Genomic DNA, 18125 nt, shown 5'->3' on the forward strand with positions numbered 1-18125 from the left:
TGCGCGGTTGTGGCCTTTCTTTTAATAACTTTGAAAATGACGAGGCCACTTTGTCCTGAGCCGGGGCATGACACATATGTGAGTCCTCTCCAGTCGCTCACAGTTGCGATGTCACAGGCTTGTACTGTGCAAATGCTGTCTCCTCTTTGTTGTTTTTCTCAGACACACGCCAGAGTGACTTCAGTCCTATAGCTGAGTTCATTGTGTGTCCGGTTTTAGAATTTACTTACCCTCTGCACGAAAGCCTTGTGCTGAATTTTCAAATGAAAATGAGATAATACCTCCATGTTTGTCATCATATTAAATCAAATGTGCGTACATGGTTAGTTGAATCTGTTCCCGAGACACAGAGTGTTTGTCATCAAGTTTTGAAGATGTTTTTTCAGGTTTTCATTTATAGTTGAGGTTTTGAAGAAAAACATTTCTTGGGATAAAGTCTGCCTTGTCTATGTTTTCTGAATAGTGTGCATCAATCTTGCATCTCTTTCAGGGATGGGTACCTTTCACATTTGAAACAATACACTACTGATACCTGGTACCTTGCAATCAGTATCAGTACTCAGTGGTACCAACTTGTGTGGTAATAAATATTAATTAGTTAAATAATAAAACCTCAAAGTTTTTCAATTGAACATATTTATTCTCAATACATAAACTTTTAATGCTATGTTCATGTCTAGCTTGGAAAATTGCTTACTCTTCCACTCCCTCGCAGTTACAAGGATGTGTTTAGGTACTGAAACATGGTATCGTTGGATTTTTCATGATACGGTACCGCTACTGACAGAATTCGGTCGGTATCTATAAAAGTACCTAATTCGGTATCCATCCCTAATCTCCTTGGCATACTTTCAGAGCAAAGTCCAGTGAGTCAAATCTGTATACTGAAACGGTATGTGTAGTTTTGACAGTTTTATGACCATGAGATTCAACATGACATCTTGCACTCTTGAATTTATCTCATGAGATAAAGTGCCTTAAATATCTCTTGTCTACGTTGTAGCCATACAGCAGCTAGGCAACAAATCCCATCTACAGTGTCCATGCAACACAGTAATCTGAGTGAGTGAGTCTGCATCCAAGGCCTTGATATGACCCTCCTGCTCTGAGCTATTCTAGTTATGTCTTTAGTTAGAGTGACACGTCATGGGAAGACATACACTTCAGTGCAAACATGTCCTGAGAACAATAATGATGTTATCAAAAGAGGGCTTCTCTTAGTTGACATGAAATTCAGTGTAGAAACAAATTTATTTTAAATGATTTTTATTTGAAACATACTTTTTCACATCTTAAAAAGTGTCTCTTTAATTTTATGCTCTATAAACTTCCATGTATTCATACCAGCCTCCTTGTGGCATGATTCAGCAGCACACATAACATGCTGTTAGCTGAAATATGTCATGGACAAGCATAACCCTTACAATTTAAGATGTCATGCACAAGTATTTGGCATCTAGTAAGATCACACCTGTTTTCTCCAACACTGAGTGACATGCAGCATTGTGAGTAGTGAAATTCCCCTATCGTGTGGTCTAGCTCACCCCATTTGAACCCACCCTCCCATTTTCTCTTTTCTTGTTTTTGATCCCAAGTTCCCCCTGAAATGAGATTCTGCCTCTCCAACCCTCTATTTACTCCCGTCCCTCCTCTACATGTTCATCTCTGTTTTCCCCCTCTCCCCCCTCCTGTTTCCCACTCAAATTCCCGCACTCTCCCTCCCCAATCAGGGGGCTTGGCCCTCGGTGGGTGTGTATATGCTGTCACTGCCTGTATTGTGCTCCCTGGTGCAGAGCCACGCTTTACAGTTTAGACTATCCTCCCACTGATCCCTCTGAATGGAAACCCCTCCACTAGGCTTGTATTTTTTCCCTCTTGTGTGTCTTCTATGTGCTCAATTCATGCACAGTATACCCCTTACATTCCTCTTTTCTGCCCCTCCTCTTTGTTTTTAACCAGCAGGAATGAATAATAAATGCACAGACTACATTCCTGTGTAAAAGAAAAACACAAAGCCATATGCTCCTTTCTTCTCGAGAGAGGTTTTGTTTTGGCTTTCTGATGATCAGAGATGTTCAAAACAGCTTTGTTGCAGATTCTTACCAGACTTGACTAGTTTAACCGTTAGTCAATACTTTATCTAGCTTTGCTGAGACAATAGAGAAAGCTGGGGCTATTTTTACCCCTAATTTAACCTGTTCTAGGTTCTTCTTGGAAGGGGAGGGAGGGACATGATTGAACTCAAGCCATGGGAGAAATTAAACAATGAGGAAATGAGAACAATACAGCCAGTGTTATCCTTTGACCCATCAGAGTTTTTCCTTTGGTTGTGACTTCTTCAGTGGAGTTTGGGCCTTTAAAAAGAACAGATGGAAAGATAAAGGACTGATTAGAAAAGTTGTCGGGACAAAACAAAGCGTTAAGAACCTTCTGATGGCCACACCCTCCCCTTTATCCTAACACTTTTATACTACACAAAGAATTACTTCATTAAGTCAGTAACTGTGAAATTAATCACAACCAAAATATCTACCATTGGTTTCTACTTGAAAATTAAGTTTATCCAAGCAACCAAAAGGATTCAGAATAATCAGTCATCTTGAAATAAAGGATTTGTGTAAGGGAAAGGAACTTGTTGAGGGATGGTTGTTTCCTATACCTGTATCCATATCATACACACTATAAGTCATGAACCCTCAAAATGTATTAATACCCTCTGGGTCTGATTAACTAACTTTATGGCACAATTGGCCGAATATTTTTATTAAATAACAAGCCAGGATTGCAGACAGGTCACTTTAACACCAGGACTTTTACCACTACAGAGCCATACTGTTGCAGTACAGTTTGGCTTTAGATTTGCATCTTTTTGCTGAATCATGCAAGGTCTTCCCAATCCATAGGCTTTTGAACCGTGCACTGATACCAAGTAGGCAGGGGTCATGATTTTAGAATCTAATTAAATTCATTTTTTTAGTTTCCAAGAGTTAAGGTGAATATTATCTCATTGTACATTTACTTTATATTTAGTGATTAGTTGTAATATGACATTTCCATCAGATGGTGTATGTAGCGCCTCTTAAGGCTGTATGACTACATTACGTAATAGAGGAAGAAGAACGGTAACTACATCAAATAGCTGTGGAAGAAGAAAACATTAGGGAGTACTACCGTGGGATTCAGAATCAGTAGAAAGACAGAGCATAGCTGTAAAATGTAAATAAACAAACCTCGCTGCTGTGTCACAGAAAGCACCTACCAGCAGCACCTTACTCTGATGTCTTGTGGAGTCTTCGATTCTATCCGATTACACCAGGGGTGAGCCCAGTAAAGTGTTGAGCAAGTTGCTGTTTTTGCTACTTTATTTTTCAAACCCACCATTAGGGGACTCTAATCATTAAAAAGGTGGTGTAACACTTTTTAAGAGTTCACTGTCCCTTTTTGTGGAGTTTTGCATGATTTACAGCTACAAGAAAAAAAAAAAATCAAGCTGGTGTTTTACAAACCCTTATTTCAGCCTCTGTCTGGAATGCTTCTTGTTAGCTGCTGTTTCCTTAAGGCACCCACTCCATTAACCCCCTTTCCTCTTATTTGCCAGTCCTCTGGAGGCCTGTCAGGGGGAGAGCTATGAGCAGACCTTGGTGTCTAATAGGGATGGGAATTTACAGTAATTCCTGTATTTAAATATTCTAAATATCTAATGAATGAATATTCAAATACTCATGGATTATGCTAATTTTTATTTTAACCATTGACAAAAATAGGGTCCGTCAGACACAGACCTCCTGTAATTAAAGTCATTACGTACATCTTTTCCACTCTTGTAGATGTTCCCGGTGGCGGTTGCTTGTACTCCCACTTGACAAACACCATCAGCTCTCTGAAGCCTCCACCTTTCACAAAACTTATTGTGAGCTCACCTCCAGTTATTAGCAAGCCAATCCTCTCCGCTCTGGTTTCATCAAAACGACGTGCTAACAGGGCTAGCAACTGACGCCCATGTGGTTAACACCGAACTAGTTATTATATCGCATGCAAGTTAAACGCATATACCTTGCACTGGACATTAACTTGCCAACATTGTGTCTCAAGTGTAGCACTTGTTGTGCTTTTGCTTTCGGTGTAATAACATGTTCCTAGAGGGCTGCTGTTTAACAGTTGAGAAGTCGTAAGTTGCCATCCCGTTGATAGTTCTCCTACCAAGAAGCTTCATTTAGGGAAAAACAAAATGCTGGGTCACACATGTGAAGCTGTGTGTGTTCAAGTTATGTCACCAAAAGCAGCGCTTGCTCAGGTGTGTGAATAACAAAATGCTACTTAGATAATGAGTTTAATGACGAGTATTTGAGTGCTCCATTACTCGTACCCATCCCTAGTGTTTAAGGCCCGCCCCTTTAATGTGTCATAAACCAGTAAGTAGATACTTATGAGATGACATTTCAGCAAGTTGTCTAAAGGTCATATGTAAATCTCTTGCTATTCTAAGAACAGACTATCTTGAGCTTTTTGTTCAATAATGCCCAGCATTGATTCTTTAATCCATGAGTGTCGGTAACCCCCTCTTTAACATTGTGATTGTATGGTGAATTTTTCAAATGGTACTGGGCAATCGGTATTGGTACTCAATGCTACCAATTCTTGGTTCTTGTGTGTTTATGTGGTAATTAATATTAATTAGTGTAATCATAAAATCTCAAAGTTTTTCAAGTCAACATATTTATTCTCAATGCATAAACTTCCAACACTATTTTCATGTCTAGCATGGAAAATTGCGTACACTTCCACTCCCTCACAGTCATGCGTCTAGGTACCTAAACAGTAACAAGGATGTGATTAGGTACCAAAACGTAGTACCGTTTGATTTTATGTGATTCGGTACTCGGTACTACATATGGAATTCACCTATAATAGTATCTAATTTGGTACCCATCCCTAACTGATACACTGTACATAAAAACACGCTGCATTTTGAAACAAAATACTGCATATCAAATCAGGTATAGGCTTTGAATTATTTGAAAACCATCTATTTCTGTTTTTTATCACCAACAACATAGAGTCCCAAGTCTAACAGAATTGGGGTTGAATGATACGGCTCAGAACATTTTGATCTTTTCATTTTGGCGATATTTTCCTCAGTTAAGAGCCAAATGGTGCTAACATCAAGCAACTGCATTACACTTGCAAAATGTCACCGTCCACAGCTCTGTCTGTAGCTGTACGTGCTCCTCCCTTCCTGAGCTGCTCTGATCATTTAGTGGCTTAATTGATGGCTCTAATATTATTACATGCCGTGACCTATGTGTGTTAGGTGGGCAAAAATAATGTCACTTGATCCTGCCAAAGACAAGTTATCTGGCAGAACTTGTACCTTCTTTCCTCCCTGTCCACATCTTCATGGGTTAAAAGCTGTGTGTGCGTGCCTGCCTGCATGCAGTCTGTGCAATCAATCTGTTTGTCTTACACTATGCTCATGACGCAGGCCTTTTATTGCCTGATTGCGACATGCATTAGTGATTTGAGGGCATGACTAACAAAGATGCAAAAATCCAACGTCCATGCGCGAGTATGTGGGTTTAACTTTTCTGTCTTTGTAGGAAAACAGATCTGTCATTCCCCTCGTGAGGCCAAACTAGGTCAGAATCATGAGAAAATGCATTTCCTCTCCCTTTAGCTTGAGGGCTCATGTCTCACCTAGTGAGAATGATGGGTGACGTGCAGATGATAAATTTGAGGGAAAATACTTTTGGAATATTTTGCTCACTTTTGATGTAGTCAGGTTTCCTCCCAGAGATTCTTCCCTTTACTTTTTTTTTTAACTTAAAAAGTAACATCTTTGCTCTTCTTAAATAAATGCAGCTAAATCTTGACAGGGTTCACTCTTACTGTCAGAGCTGTCTAGTTGCACTGACCTTAGCCTTGTGTATGGCCTTGTATGCATCCTGTCCTGTGGTATATAGCTCTTAGCTCTCCAGGATATCTATAAGTAGCTGCTGCAGCTTACCTGTCACTATTAATACCTGCAGATTAACCACCTGTGATTCAGTGTCACCCGTGATACAGCTACCAGACACGTTTTCTAGAAAAGCTCCTCACTTTAGTTTTAGGACATAGCTTCTAACATCAGAGCTAGAGCAAGTAATGGTGCTATATTCAAGGATGCTGTGTCTAATAACCTGCTAACATGTGGGTGCTGTTTTTGTTGATCCCTCCAGGACTTTCTTTAAATTAAATTAATAAATAATTAAAAAAGAGAAGAAATAAAATGGTGTCCCTCCACAGGGAACTGACTGTGTTTGGCTGAAGGGCTAAATTTAAGCCAGTCCCTTCACATTTTACATTCATCAGACTGCTGTTTTCCTGTGTTAGCTTTCTGCTGAGCAGCAGGAAATTTAGTTGTCTTAGTGTGGCATGACCCTCACACCACCTCCCAGGATCCAGCTGTCAGCTGTCCTGAGCTGTAGGGAATTTTTTATGAGTCATCCAGGACATGGCCCTGGAGTTGTGACAGGAAACGTTTTGATAAATGTTTAAAAATAGCTTTCATTCTTGTTTCCACCTGTAAGCTTCTGTTTTAGACCAATAAAATCTTTAGACCTTCTGTTTTGTTATCATTTTTCAGGTTGCGAAGTAACTCACTTTTAGCTTTTGGGAAGGAGAAAAAAAACAAAAAACAAAAAGGATAAATTTACTAAATCAGAGCATGTTAAGCTTTAAAAACACAAAGGAGGAGGATCCATAGTTTTTGCTATGTTAAACTGTTGGACAACATAAAAGGGCAGCTGATGAATCCATCCTAACCTTTGTTCTGCAGAAACACTTCTCTTGATGTGTTTAACTTTTATTAATGCCATTTTAATGTGAGGTTGTGTCCTTAGATCTGCTTGGGGTCCCCTCACATGAACCTCTCACATCTGAAGCCTCATGCCTGCAGCAGAAGAGTTTGTCTCCCCCTTGTGGTGTACTAGCATCCTACAGTACAGTTGAGGGATTAGGATACAGAGATTTGATGATGAATTCATGAGATAGATTTCTTTTCCATAATGAGGAATTATTAATCATAGGATGAGCCACTACAGCAGATTGTGATTTAAGAAGAGCAAAGTTAGGCACTCACTTTACCCTGATGATAAAACTTTCACAGCATGAAGCAATTAAAGGAGCGAGCCTCCCTTCAATCAAACTCTCTTCAAACTTTGATTCAACATGCTGCTGGTGTCAGTTGAAAAATTCACCTCATGAATTTCAATGTGCCTGGAGGTTTTCACAGTGGCTTTGAGGATAGATTCCCCTCGTCTGAAAAGAATTCCTCCTCCTGCCTCTAAAGACCTTTAAAAGCAGAATATTTGATACATGCAGTGAATTCAGAGCAGATTCTTACAGCGAGTTGCCTTTGCCGTGAACCTTGGCGGTTTAGGTTGTACGCTGTTATGGGCGGGTTTGTACTCGTACCTGTTATCCCTGGAGATTTGGCTCACGAGACAGCACAATGTTCGTTGTCGAGATAGTCATGCTGATTGTGCACTCTGGCAAAACTGGTTTTGTGTGTGTGTGTGCGTGCCCGTGTGTGTTTGTGTGTGTGTGCTTTTTAGTTTAAGGTTTTTAATTTCTTTCTTTCTGTTTTACTTGGAATGAAGGTGGTGCAAACTGAGGTCACAGGTTCATATCCTGGCCACAATGAAATGAGAGCGAAACTGAAATAGAAAAGGGAAAGTCCCGGCAATATCCAGAGAACTTTTTTTATGAGCTTCAAGTTTTTTTGGATATAAGCAGCAGGCTCATAGAAATATTTCCTTTTATTGGATTTTATGTTTCCAGCTTCAGTAATGTGTTTCATTCTCCACGCTTTCTCTGCTCTCCACTTTTCCCGCTCTGTCTCTCCTTCAGAGGACGATGTTGATCTAGAGGCCCTGGTGAATGATATGAACTCATCGCTGGAGAGCCTGTACTCCACCTGCAGTGGTCAGCAGACAGAGTCCACGCCGCTTCTGCACAATGGACAGACCTCTTCCTCACACCACCACCATCATCATCAACATCACACACAACACAGCCAGCCTCGGCAGGGTCCACACTCACACACTCTAAGCCATGTCTCTCCTGAGCCGCCCTCATCCTCCTCGCCGTCTGCCGTCTCGCCACAAAGCGGACTTCGGCGGTCACAGCCCATGCACATCCTCGCTGTCAGGTAGTGTGCAGATTCTGGACACGCATGTTCACATTGCATAGACCAGCTCATAGTTTAATGTTTCTGTAGCATGAAGTAAACAAGAGACAGAGCTGAGACCTGCAGGGACCTGCACATGAAAGACAGCTCCTATTTTTTAACAGAAGTCACCGTTTTCTAAATGTTATACTTTTAAATATCTCCATCCTCCACCGTGGAAAAAAAAAAACTTTATCTCTACAGCATAGCCTGGCTTATCTTTCTTTTACACTCGGTGAAACTGATATCTATGAAGTCTTACATCATGATGAACTCATTAAAAGTTAACTCATATAATAAATCAACAAAGGAACTGGGTCACGTTACTGGTTTTATACATTTATAATTATTTCCATTCAGTGGATTGTTATCAGAAAGAATGCAGAAACAAGGAATTTAAGCCTTTTTTTGAAGTTCATTGGAGGATTCTCACTAAAGACTTAAAGTACAATGCAAAAGACATCTTACTAATAATTTAAAAAATGATCATGGTTCCATAAAAAAGGAAGGCATTCAACAATGATCTGAAAGGTTCATTAGTGTGTGCAGATCACATCAAAGGCTTGATCACAATGGGTATTTTAATTCAGTTCAATTCAAATCTTTATTTGTGAAAGGACATCGATGTTTCCTTAATTTCCAATGCTACTGAAATCAATAAAATCAATAAAATACTGATGTTACAGCATCAATAAAACAATGACCAAACACAAACTGTTGTTCATAACACAAAAATTAATTTAAAAAAAATTACAACTTGAGAATCAGTCATTACAAACAAAAGTCTTAAAATCAGCAGAATAGATAATTGATGTTATCATCAGAGTTTGTTGAAGGCCATTCTTACAGTTTTGACTATCAGGGGAAATTGCTGATTTACCAAGTTCTGGATGAGCTCAAGGGGCTTTAAGAACGAGCCAACCAGAAAAACGGCTCATAAAGGGGTCCATAGTGCCACTCCATCAAGTTTGTAATATGAGAGTGCAGCCTGCCGATGTTTGTTTTGCCCTGTTCAACAAAAGACCAGCCAACCTTCTCTTAGAGGACACAGTGACGTATCTGTCACCAGTTATGAATCTAAGAGCAGAGTCATATCCAGAGTCTAGAAGCTTGAGAGTTTCTGCAGTATGTCCATAAAATACATAATCACAAACTAAAACCAATAAAACTTTAACAGCTCTCTTTCATCAGGTCAATTAAAAACTATATTTGTTTCTGAATAGAAACGTCCTGCCAACTCTATAAACTCTAATGCCATTGAAAGTAGATATGGGCATGTATATCCACAGCTGATATCCCTAACCCTGAAGGACGACATACATTTGTTTTACTTGCAGTTAGTACAAGATTAAGATTAGCAAGACATTCATAAAGATTATTAAAATAAGCTTCCAATTACTAATAGTACAGAATCAGCAGTAAAATAAACAATAGCATCATCTGCATAAAGAGTTAAGTCTATGCACATTAAAGCTTATTGGTTGACCTTTGGTGCTTGAGCTAGAGCATAATTTGAGAAGTACACTCAGACAACATTAAATCAGGTATAAAAAACTTTTGAAATAATGATCTTCAGAAGTAAAGACCGTATCAAAAGAAGATGATCCCTTTTTTAAAGCGTTTCTCAGGTGCAGCACTGAGCTTTAAGCTAACACCTTGCAGCCTTATACATTTGCACATGCAAAGTCACACAGAACTCCAACCCTTTCTTCTCTCCACACTGGAGAGGAATCCTCTCAGTATACACTGTCATCTCTCCACACCCTCTCGATAATTGGGCATAACGTCTCCTCCCCGGTCTCTATCTGTAGCCCTTGAATGACCCGTTCCTCCCTGTCACTCCCTTTTTGTCTCAAAGTGCACCAGCAGGACGAGAAAGGTAAAACTCACATTGCTTTATTACCAAGTGCAAATGTCTCTCTTAATTTGGAGCAAGGTAATTCATTATCTCTATACAACTGCTGCTATACACTGAGAAGCATGTATGCCTAGTCATGCTGCATACAGAAGAAATAACAGAAGTATAGCTGAATACCCACAGTACAGAGCTGGTGTCTGTTCTTATTATCCACCTCTGGAGGGTTTGACAGAAACAGAGGAGGGATGATCAGGTAGTGGGATATTCTGTCTTATGAGCTCTCTCTCTCAAACACACACACGCACACACACACACACACACACACACACACACACACACAGACTCAGGCCCTGAAGATCTTATTATTCAGGCCTGACCTCTGGATAACCCTGTTCTCAAGCTCAGATGGGACAACATCAAAAGGCCCGCTCTCTTTTGAACTCACTGGGCTCTACAGAGAGAGTTTGATAGAGAAAGAAAAAGGGGGAGTCTTCTACAGTAATTCTCTCAGTGAGATCCCCTACTAGAGTTTCACAAACTGACCTTCCCATTTTCAAAAAAAAAAAAAGACTAAATCCTGAAAAGTTTATGATCTGCTGTCAAATTATTATTCCTCTTTCAAGCCTTACAGTACATGCGCCTAATTTGAAAGCTTCTTTAAAGAGATGTCTTGATTCAATATTGATGCCTGATAAATATTGCAGAAAATTAGCCAGGCGGCTGCAGGGGTCTGTGATTTCCACTTGCTGGGAGACTGTTCATTACAGCAAGATCAGATAGAAACAGACATGAGCTAAGATACTGTACAGCAATCCTTTCTTAATTCCAATTTCACCCTCAGCACATGGTTCACATGTATCTGCTGCTCTTGTGTGATTTTTTTATGAGGCTGCTTCAGGTCATGACCTCTTACTTGTTCCTCAAAGTATGCTTGGTCACAGAGTCTTTTTTTCTTGTTTTTATTTGTGTGTACAGGAGGTTGCAGGAGGAGGAGCAGCAGCTGAGGACATCATCTCTCCCAGCCATCCCTAACCCTTTTCCTGAGCTCTGCAGTCCAGCCAGCTCCCCTGTACTTAGTCCGGGCTCCCTACCTCCAGGAGAACCCTCCTCTGGCATATATGTAAGTCTATCCTGCAGACACAAACTGATGTTACAGGTATTGGAAGAAAAAAAGCAGTTGATTATTCTTCAGAGTTCTTTGGGTTTAATACTTTCATGACATAATGAAATTAATTGAAGGTAAAAACTCAGTCTTAATATGTTAAGTCAGATGCTTTTCCCTCTAAGAAACAGGATATGAGACATCAAGTGACCTTCTTTTATTACAGATGTTTGGATAAGGATTTTTTCTCTCGCATCTCTGAAACCCAGGAGTGTGTTTTGAATGAATCAGAGTGCTGCTCAGATAATAGTGCCATTAAAAAGCAATCAAAACATTGGTACACACTTACTAATTGCTGACTCATTGTGCTCTGCTCCTATCACACTGATTTTTTTTTTTTTTCAAACATCAAAAACAGTTTTGTTGATACCAGTTGATTTTGGCCAGTGTGTCACAACACTCGCCACCCGCTTACATTTTCCAGTCTTGTGCTTGTCTTAAAGAAACATTCTTAAACATTTTGTAGTAACATAAACTTAGAAACATTCATGATTACAGGAGATAACACACCCTCCTCCTTCTGCATGGATCTCACCCAAACTGAAAGAGATATTTCTGTGGTTAAGTGTTAAGCAATTTTGCCCCACGGAAAGAAGGCTTCTCTTTTGAATCCCCTAGAAGAGCCTTTTTGTGTGGAGGTTACACGCTCCTTCTGACAGGGTGTCAGCAGGGTCTTAAAAAGTATTAAAAGTTGATAAATCAATTTTTGGAAAATTAAGGCCCTTAAATAGTATAAAAAAGTCTTAATTGTGGTTTTATGAGCAATTAAATTTTATAGGTATTCAATCTATGACTCCCAAAATATCAATGAATATCAATTTCCCTCCTTGAGACTGTCCCAATTGTGACGTTAAACATTCAGCTGATAAAGCTATAAAATAGAAAAGAATAGAATAGAGTTACTTTATTGATCCCAAACTGGGAAATTGTTGTGTTAACAGCAGAAATAGATGGAGTCTGTAGAAAAATACAAAAATAAAAAAGAATAAAATAAAATATATACATGAAGACTCCAGTTACAATGAGATACAACAATAAAGATTGTGAGAGGTATATACACCAGCTATAAATTAATGTCACCACTAGTTTTAAAAAGAGAGATTAAATACAACATTAACTTAACTCGAGAAATCAGATACAACATTAAAACAAATCACACAGTCTCAGGCAGATGTCCTAAATTTTGACAATAATGAAATAATTTCTTGTTCTTTCCAGCAAATTAGCCTTGAATAACTGCTGTAACTTGTTGTGGGAGTGTCCATAAACCTGCCTTTAGTTTCATTTGTTCTTTCAAGCTTTAATACTTCCCAGCTTACATAATTTTCTGTAAAAATGCAAATTACATCTGTTAAATAGGGGTTGCCAATAACAACTTGACGATAAAGTCTTTAAACCTTTTGAAAGGTTTTTTAAAAAGTCTTAAAAAGGTATTGAAATCAACCCCAGGATTTTAGCATATACCCTGTCTAAATACTTTGGCCTCCTACTACTATCCAAAACATGCTCATCAAGGTTTATCGGTGACTCTAAACTACCTGAGGGTGTGAAAATGTTTTGTTGTTGTCGTTTCCTACATGTTAGCTCTTTTACACCTCTCCAGGGTGAAACCAGCCTCTCTGACTGCTCTCTCTGTGACCCTAAATGGGATGAGTGTTATAAACAATAGAGGAAAGGACCCTTGCTAAGCAACCAAATTCCTAAAAATGTCATAAGAATCCTGAAACGATCAAATACATGTCATGTATGAAAGGAGAGTATCATCAGATACTCAGACTTAATGTGCCTTACAACGTGGGAGCCTCTTTTTAGTGCAGAACTCTGAACCCTGTGTTGGACATAAGCATTCAGGAATTTTTCCCTGCCATACATGTGCCCCAATGCTCTGCTCATGTGAGGCATGTTGATTGCTTGCATGTGATCCCACAGTGCTATTAAGTTCATGTGTGCTCAAAGGGTTTGTGGCATTGTCTAAGAAAAAAAAGAAAGAGGTGAAGAGTGGAAGAGCAGACACTGTGTGTACATGTGTGTACCTGCACAGTGCACACATGTCTGCAGTCCTTACAGCCTGTTTACATTAGTGTCTTCATTTGTTGAGGAAGATTTAGAGCCCAGCCTGTCTATTCCTGGAAGTCAGAGTCCCTCAATCGTCACTTTTAATGATCTTCACATGGGGCTGGCCAACGCGGGTTACAGTAACATGCCCGCTTACAGTAATATGAGGGCGGACTATTTCTCATAATTACTCCTCTGGCTGTAATCCTGGCCTGTTCTGGTCATGGCTGTTTTGGTGAGTGATCCCAAATTTGCCAAAATGCACAAGTTTTATACGACACGCTCTGTTTTTCAGACATTAGCTCATAAATCACTTAATAAACTGATAAATCTGAGGCATCCAGCAAATGCTTTAAGAGTGGAGAAGTGTTGGCTTTGAAATAGCATGTGTGACATAAATAAAGCTTTAGATATTTAATGTTGGACCAAGACTTGAGAGGTTACATTTCTTTCTTAGCCTTACGAGTGGGAAAGTTGTTTCTTCCTCTGTGGGAACGTCGTAGGCTTGAATTACTGGCTGCAGCATAAATTCAACACTTGTGGTAAATGTTAGTTCATACGGTAAATAGGTCAAAGATTAATGTCAAACCAAGTGGTTTTGAGTTCTGCATTGAATTACAAGCTGTGATATAACCCTCTGGCTCTGTGCAAGTAAAACAGGCGGGTCTGGTTAATATTCACAGAGAAAAAGTTTTATTAGGCAGGGTGAAATGTGTGAGATGGGAATACTGTTAGTTTTTGAATTCCCAGACGTCTTGTGAAGAGTGCATATTAGACCAGGAAGGGGAGCCAGGGGAGGTGCAGGGGAGTTATAGATAAGCAGTGGAAGTAATTTGTTTCTAAGAACATAGGATTTGAAATGTACAAACTTTGCTTTTTCAGTCATTTATCTCTTTAGGGTGCTACCATATCTATGACTAACTGACTGATTATTGTTGTGATTGCTGACGTAGGTTATGACTCCATAACATATAGCTGTTTCAGTTTTGCAGGTGGTGCCAAGACTTTTAATTAGAAAGAACTAATTGACTCTTGTTGTCAGACCAAAGTATGTATACACATTTTAAAAAGGTTTGTGTCCAACTTCTTCTTTTTTTCTGTTTGATTTTGAAATAGTGTCACTCTTTCTGTGATCCCTTTCCCTAACCTACATGGTAAAATGAAATAAGCAACTAGTTTGGTTATTTTACAATACTAAATTAAAGTGCCTGTGTCTAGGGTGAAATGTCTGTTTGGAGATCTGCTGGCAAAACCTGCCAGTTGGATTTTAGGAGCAGGATTTTTTTGTTTTCAGATCATTTCCATTTTGCAAAATGTTTAAACATTTTGCTTTTTTTTTACCTCAAAGTGATACTTTGGATGGAACAAGTTGGGTCATATCACAAGGTTTAGGGCAGAAATGACCCCTACAGCAGTGTTTTTGTGTAGCAAAAAAAAGCAGAAGAGAAAAGCAGAAAAAATCTGATATTGGTCTGCATTCACGCTTTATTTAGAGAATTTTCAGCGTGTTACTTTCACACAAAAACACCGCTAAATAAGGCTCTAGTTCTCATTGTGTCGTAAAATGGTGCTACCTCTGCTGCAGAGCCACAGCTGGCTACGAGGCGCTCGCCGCTTAGTGTATCAGTCCGCGCGTGCGGCGTGCCAGATATAAAGAAACGCAGGTAGTCTGCCAGCACGAAGAGACACGATGAGAACTAGAGCCTTATTTAGCCGTGTTTTTGTGTGAAGTAACGTGCTGAAAATTCTCTAAATAAAGCGTGAATGCAGACCGATATCAGATTTTTTCGGTGGGAGTCCGCTTATTTGTGTTTTTTGTCAAGTAAAATATGGCCCCGTCTGAGTGCAGAGGAAACCGGCTGAGGAGCAGGGAGGGGGTGTTTGGTGCGAGCGCTCTGTGCTTCTGCTGCACAAAATCACTGCTGTAGGGGTAATTTCTGCCCTAAACCTTGTGAAAGGACCCAACTTGTTCCATCCCAGAATATCACTTTAAAGGTGCCATAGGCAGGATTACCCAGGTCAGATGGCGATTTGAAAACCAGCACAGCCCCTCTCGTCCTGTGTTCTCTGACAGTACGCCCTTACACAAGTTTAGCCCCTCCCACGAGAAGTTTACACATAAGTCTATGGTTCTTCTTTTTGCTCTTCCTCTTCTTCTTCATCTCCCTCTTCTTCTTCTTCTTTGTGCTGTCCTCGATTAACTCCTTGGTGTTTTGGGGGTTGGAAGTCTGACAAGGCAGGTAAAAATGCGAGCCAGGACTTCCTCATGCGCGGTCACGAGAACGAAGAGCTTTACAACCAATCGCGATCAAGGACGAAGCGCTGCCCCTCGACCAATCAGGATAGGGCCTCAGGGGCTCTTCTGATTGGTCAAAGATACCTGGAGCAGTCGAGAATCCTTGTCAGCTCATAACAGAGACAGATGGAAATGCTGCGACCTTGCAGTATTGCAATTATACTACACTCATAAGGGGTTATCAATGGATACTCTAACATTTAATCCAAAGAAAACACAAAAAAATTAGCATTGACTAGCTAAATTCTGCCTATGGCACCTTTAATGTTGCTACAAATAGATACATTAACACAACACTGTGCATTCTGCAAAAAGTTGCCTTGAACAAAGAACAGTAGTATTAAATTCTGTTATATTCATTTATTTAACATATACTGGCTTTGGCAAGAGACACATCTTAACAGTTGTGGAACTTAAAAGAAATGCTGATTCCAGCAAAACATTGCTGCTTTCAGCTTTGGGTAATACAGAGGCATCTCTTTGTGTTTTTTAATTTTTTATTGAACTGAAAACAGCAGACCCACACTCTCACAACATGCCACAAGAAATAACTTGATACAGTAATGAAATACAGCTGCATATAACTAAGTGTTTGGAGTGAAATGATTCTGAGCTTGGTTAAAAATTCTCCACACATTTGTATTCTGTAAAGCTTTGCCATAAATCTGTAAAAACACAGAGCTTTACTGGTTTCTTTCACATTGACCACCAAGCCTCTGCAGTAAGGAAGAGCAGTGGAAAATGTAATTTATTTTAATGTTTACCATGCTCAAACAGTATACACCCTCATGTAAACTCAAGTAAATGTGCTGTGCGTCCACCCATGCATGTGAGTTTATTTGTTTTTAGGTGCATGAGTGTTTGTGTGTTTGTCTTTGTGAGCTCTGTAAACTATTTACAGCATTGGCACTGTCTATCCATTGTTGATAGCAATGGAAAATATGTCTCATTGTGGTTGTTCTTCAGTGGAAATTCAATTCAGCACCTTTCCACTGAAGGAGAGAAAAAAAAAAACCTCCTGCAGAGGCGTCTCATCACACACATGTGCTTTGGGGTCCAGAGGCATGCAGACCTCTGGTGACGAGATTTACTCACACACACTTATTCCTCCCTCCAGTGGTTTAGCCATGAGGAGGAGTGGGTGATCTGTTTAGAGGTATGTCAAGTGCTGTAGTGGGCTGTTAAATTATTGCTCTAACATTTATCATTTCAGCCACATGTGCTGTTTTGTTCCAGTTTGCTTGTCTTTGTATCTCCCCCTCTCTCTGCTGCTCGGTCTGCCAAACTGCTGATGAGAAGTTACTCGGTTTAGTTTACTGAGTTTTCCGACCTCCAGGCGCTTTCTGACAGACTCTCATACTTCTGTCCCTCTGTTCCTCCTTACCTCACTACTTGGCCTCTGCGCTGGAGGCACAAGGACGCAGCACTGGGCTGTCAGGAATCACTGAGTACACTGTGCAACATGGACACATGATTCCCTATTACCTCACTGTCCCCTGCTCGTCCCTCTCTGCTGTCCTCCATTTCCACAACTTCTATCCTGATTTATTTCTAGCTTGTATGGAGTATGGATGCCTTTTTGAGACTTCAGGGGAGGAAACAATCTATTTGTTACCATGTTTTGAACTTCTTTATGGTAGTTTTTACTGCCTGCCACAGAGTAGGTGTCAGATGATGTGGTTTGCACACACACACAAACAATATAGTCCTTTTTCTTTTGATATTTTCTACACACAATTTGTGGTGCATATGACATGATGAGATCTGTTAAAAAACACAACATCAGCACAAAAAGATTAAAATCATTTATCACAGGCGAGCACAAAAATCAACCCAAACCAGAAGTTCCTCTCATGAGCTTCAAGTTGCACTTTTCTCAATAAGGAAACTATGTTGTCGAATAATTAAACTCACTGTATAAACCCCAGTATTCACTTGATGTTATCATGCATTTTTCAGGAAATACTACAGCATTTACTGAAACAATCAGAGTGCATATGGAAGCCAAACTAAAAATCAAAGCAGTCGGGTTTCATTCATGCCACACTTTGAAAGTGTGACACAGCTAAAATAAGAAAAACAGCATAGTTTAACAGCTTCATGATGACTAAGAACATCAAACTATGAAGCTGCCATCTGTGAGCACTGGCTGCAGTTCAGTGTGGTATGTGTGAAAGCATGCACAGATTTGTACAAAACCTTAACTATATTGACTTCCTGTTCTCGCCAAGGGGTATTACAAGTATCATCTTTGTATAATGTAACTCTAAATCTACAAACATCTCTCCATGTACAGCCCACAGGGCATAACGCAAGTACTACAAGCACACTACTCTTAAGAAAATAGTAGGAGCTTGTCCACTGTGATCCATGTCGTGCAATGGAGAAACCTATAAGAAGCCTTAAATGCAAGGCAGTTAGCTTGTATATCCATTAATTTTCTCAGACCAGGATCGTGACAGTCTGTCCTCGTTGTGCTGTAAAGAGTGTTGTTATGTTCCTACTCGGACACTGTGTTCCCAGAGCTGCCCCAGTCCTGCTAGTGTGG

General features: G+C 39.8%; 1 protein-coding gene across 3 annotated transcripts in view; it reads left to right on the plus strand.

The window, feature by feature from the left end:
• grb10b (growth factor receptor-bound protein 10b) overlaps nucleotides 1-18125 on the plus strand; it is a 72659-nt gene that overhangs the window by 22089 nt on the left and 32445 nt on the right. For all 3 annotated transcript variants that reach the window (XM_074683389.1, XM_074683391.1, XM_074683390.1), the window contains exons 4-5: nucleotides 7888-8188; nucleotides 11040-11184. In XM_074683389.1, the coding sequence (XP_074539490.1) occupies nucleotides 7888-8188; nucleotides 11040-11184 (446 nt within the window). The remainder of the gene's footprint in view (nucleotides 1-7887; nucleotides 8189-11039; nucleotides 11185-18125) is intronic.

The sequence above is a fragment of the Halichoeres trimaculatus genome, unplaced genomic scaffold, assembly GCF_033239565.1.
Source record: "Halichoeres trimaculatus isolate MK-OKI-2021-1 unplaced genomic scaffold, fHalTri1.1 fHalTri1_scaffold_12, whole genome shotgun sequence".
In the NCBI taxonomy this organism is placed as follows: Eukaryota; Metazoa; Chordata; class Actinopteri; order Labriformes; family Labridae; genus Halichoeres; species Halichoeres trimaculatus.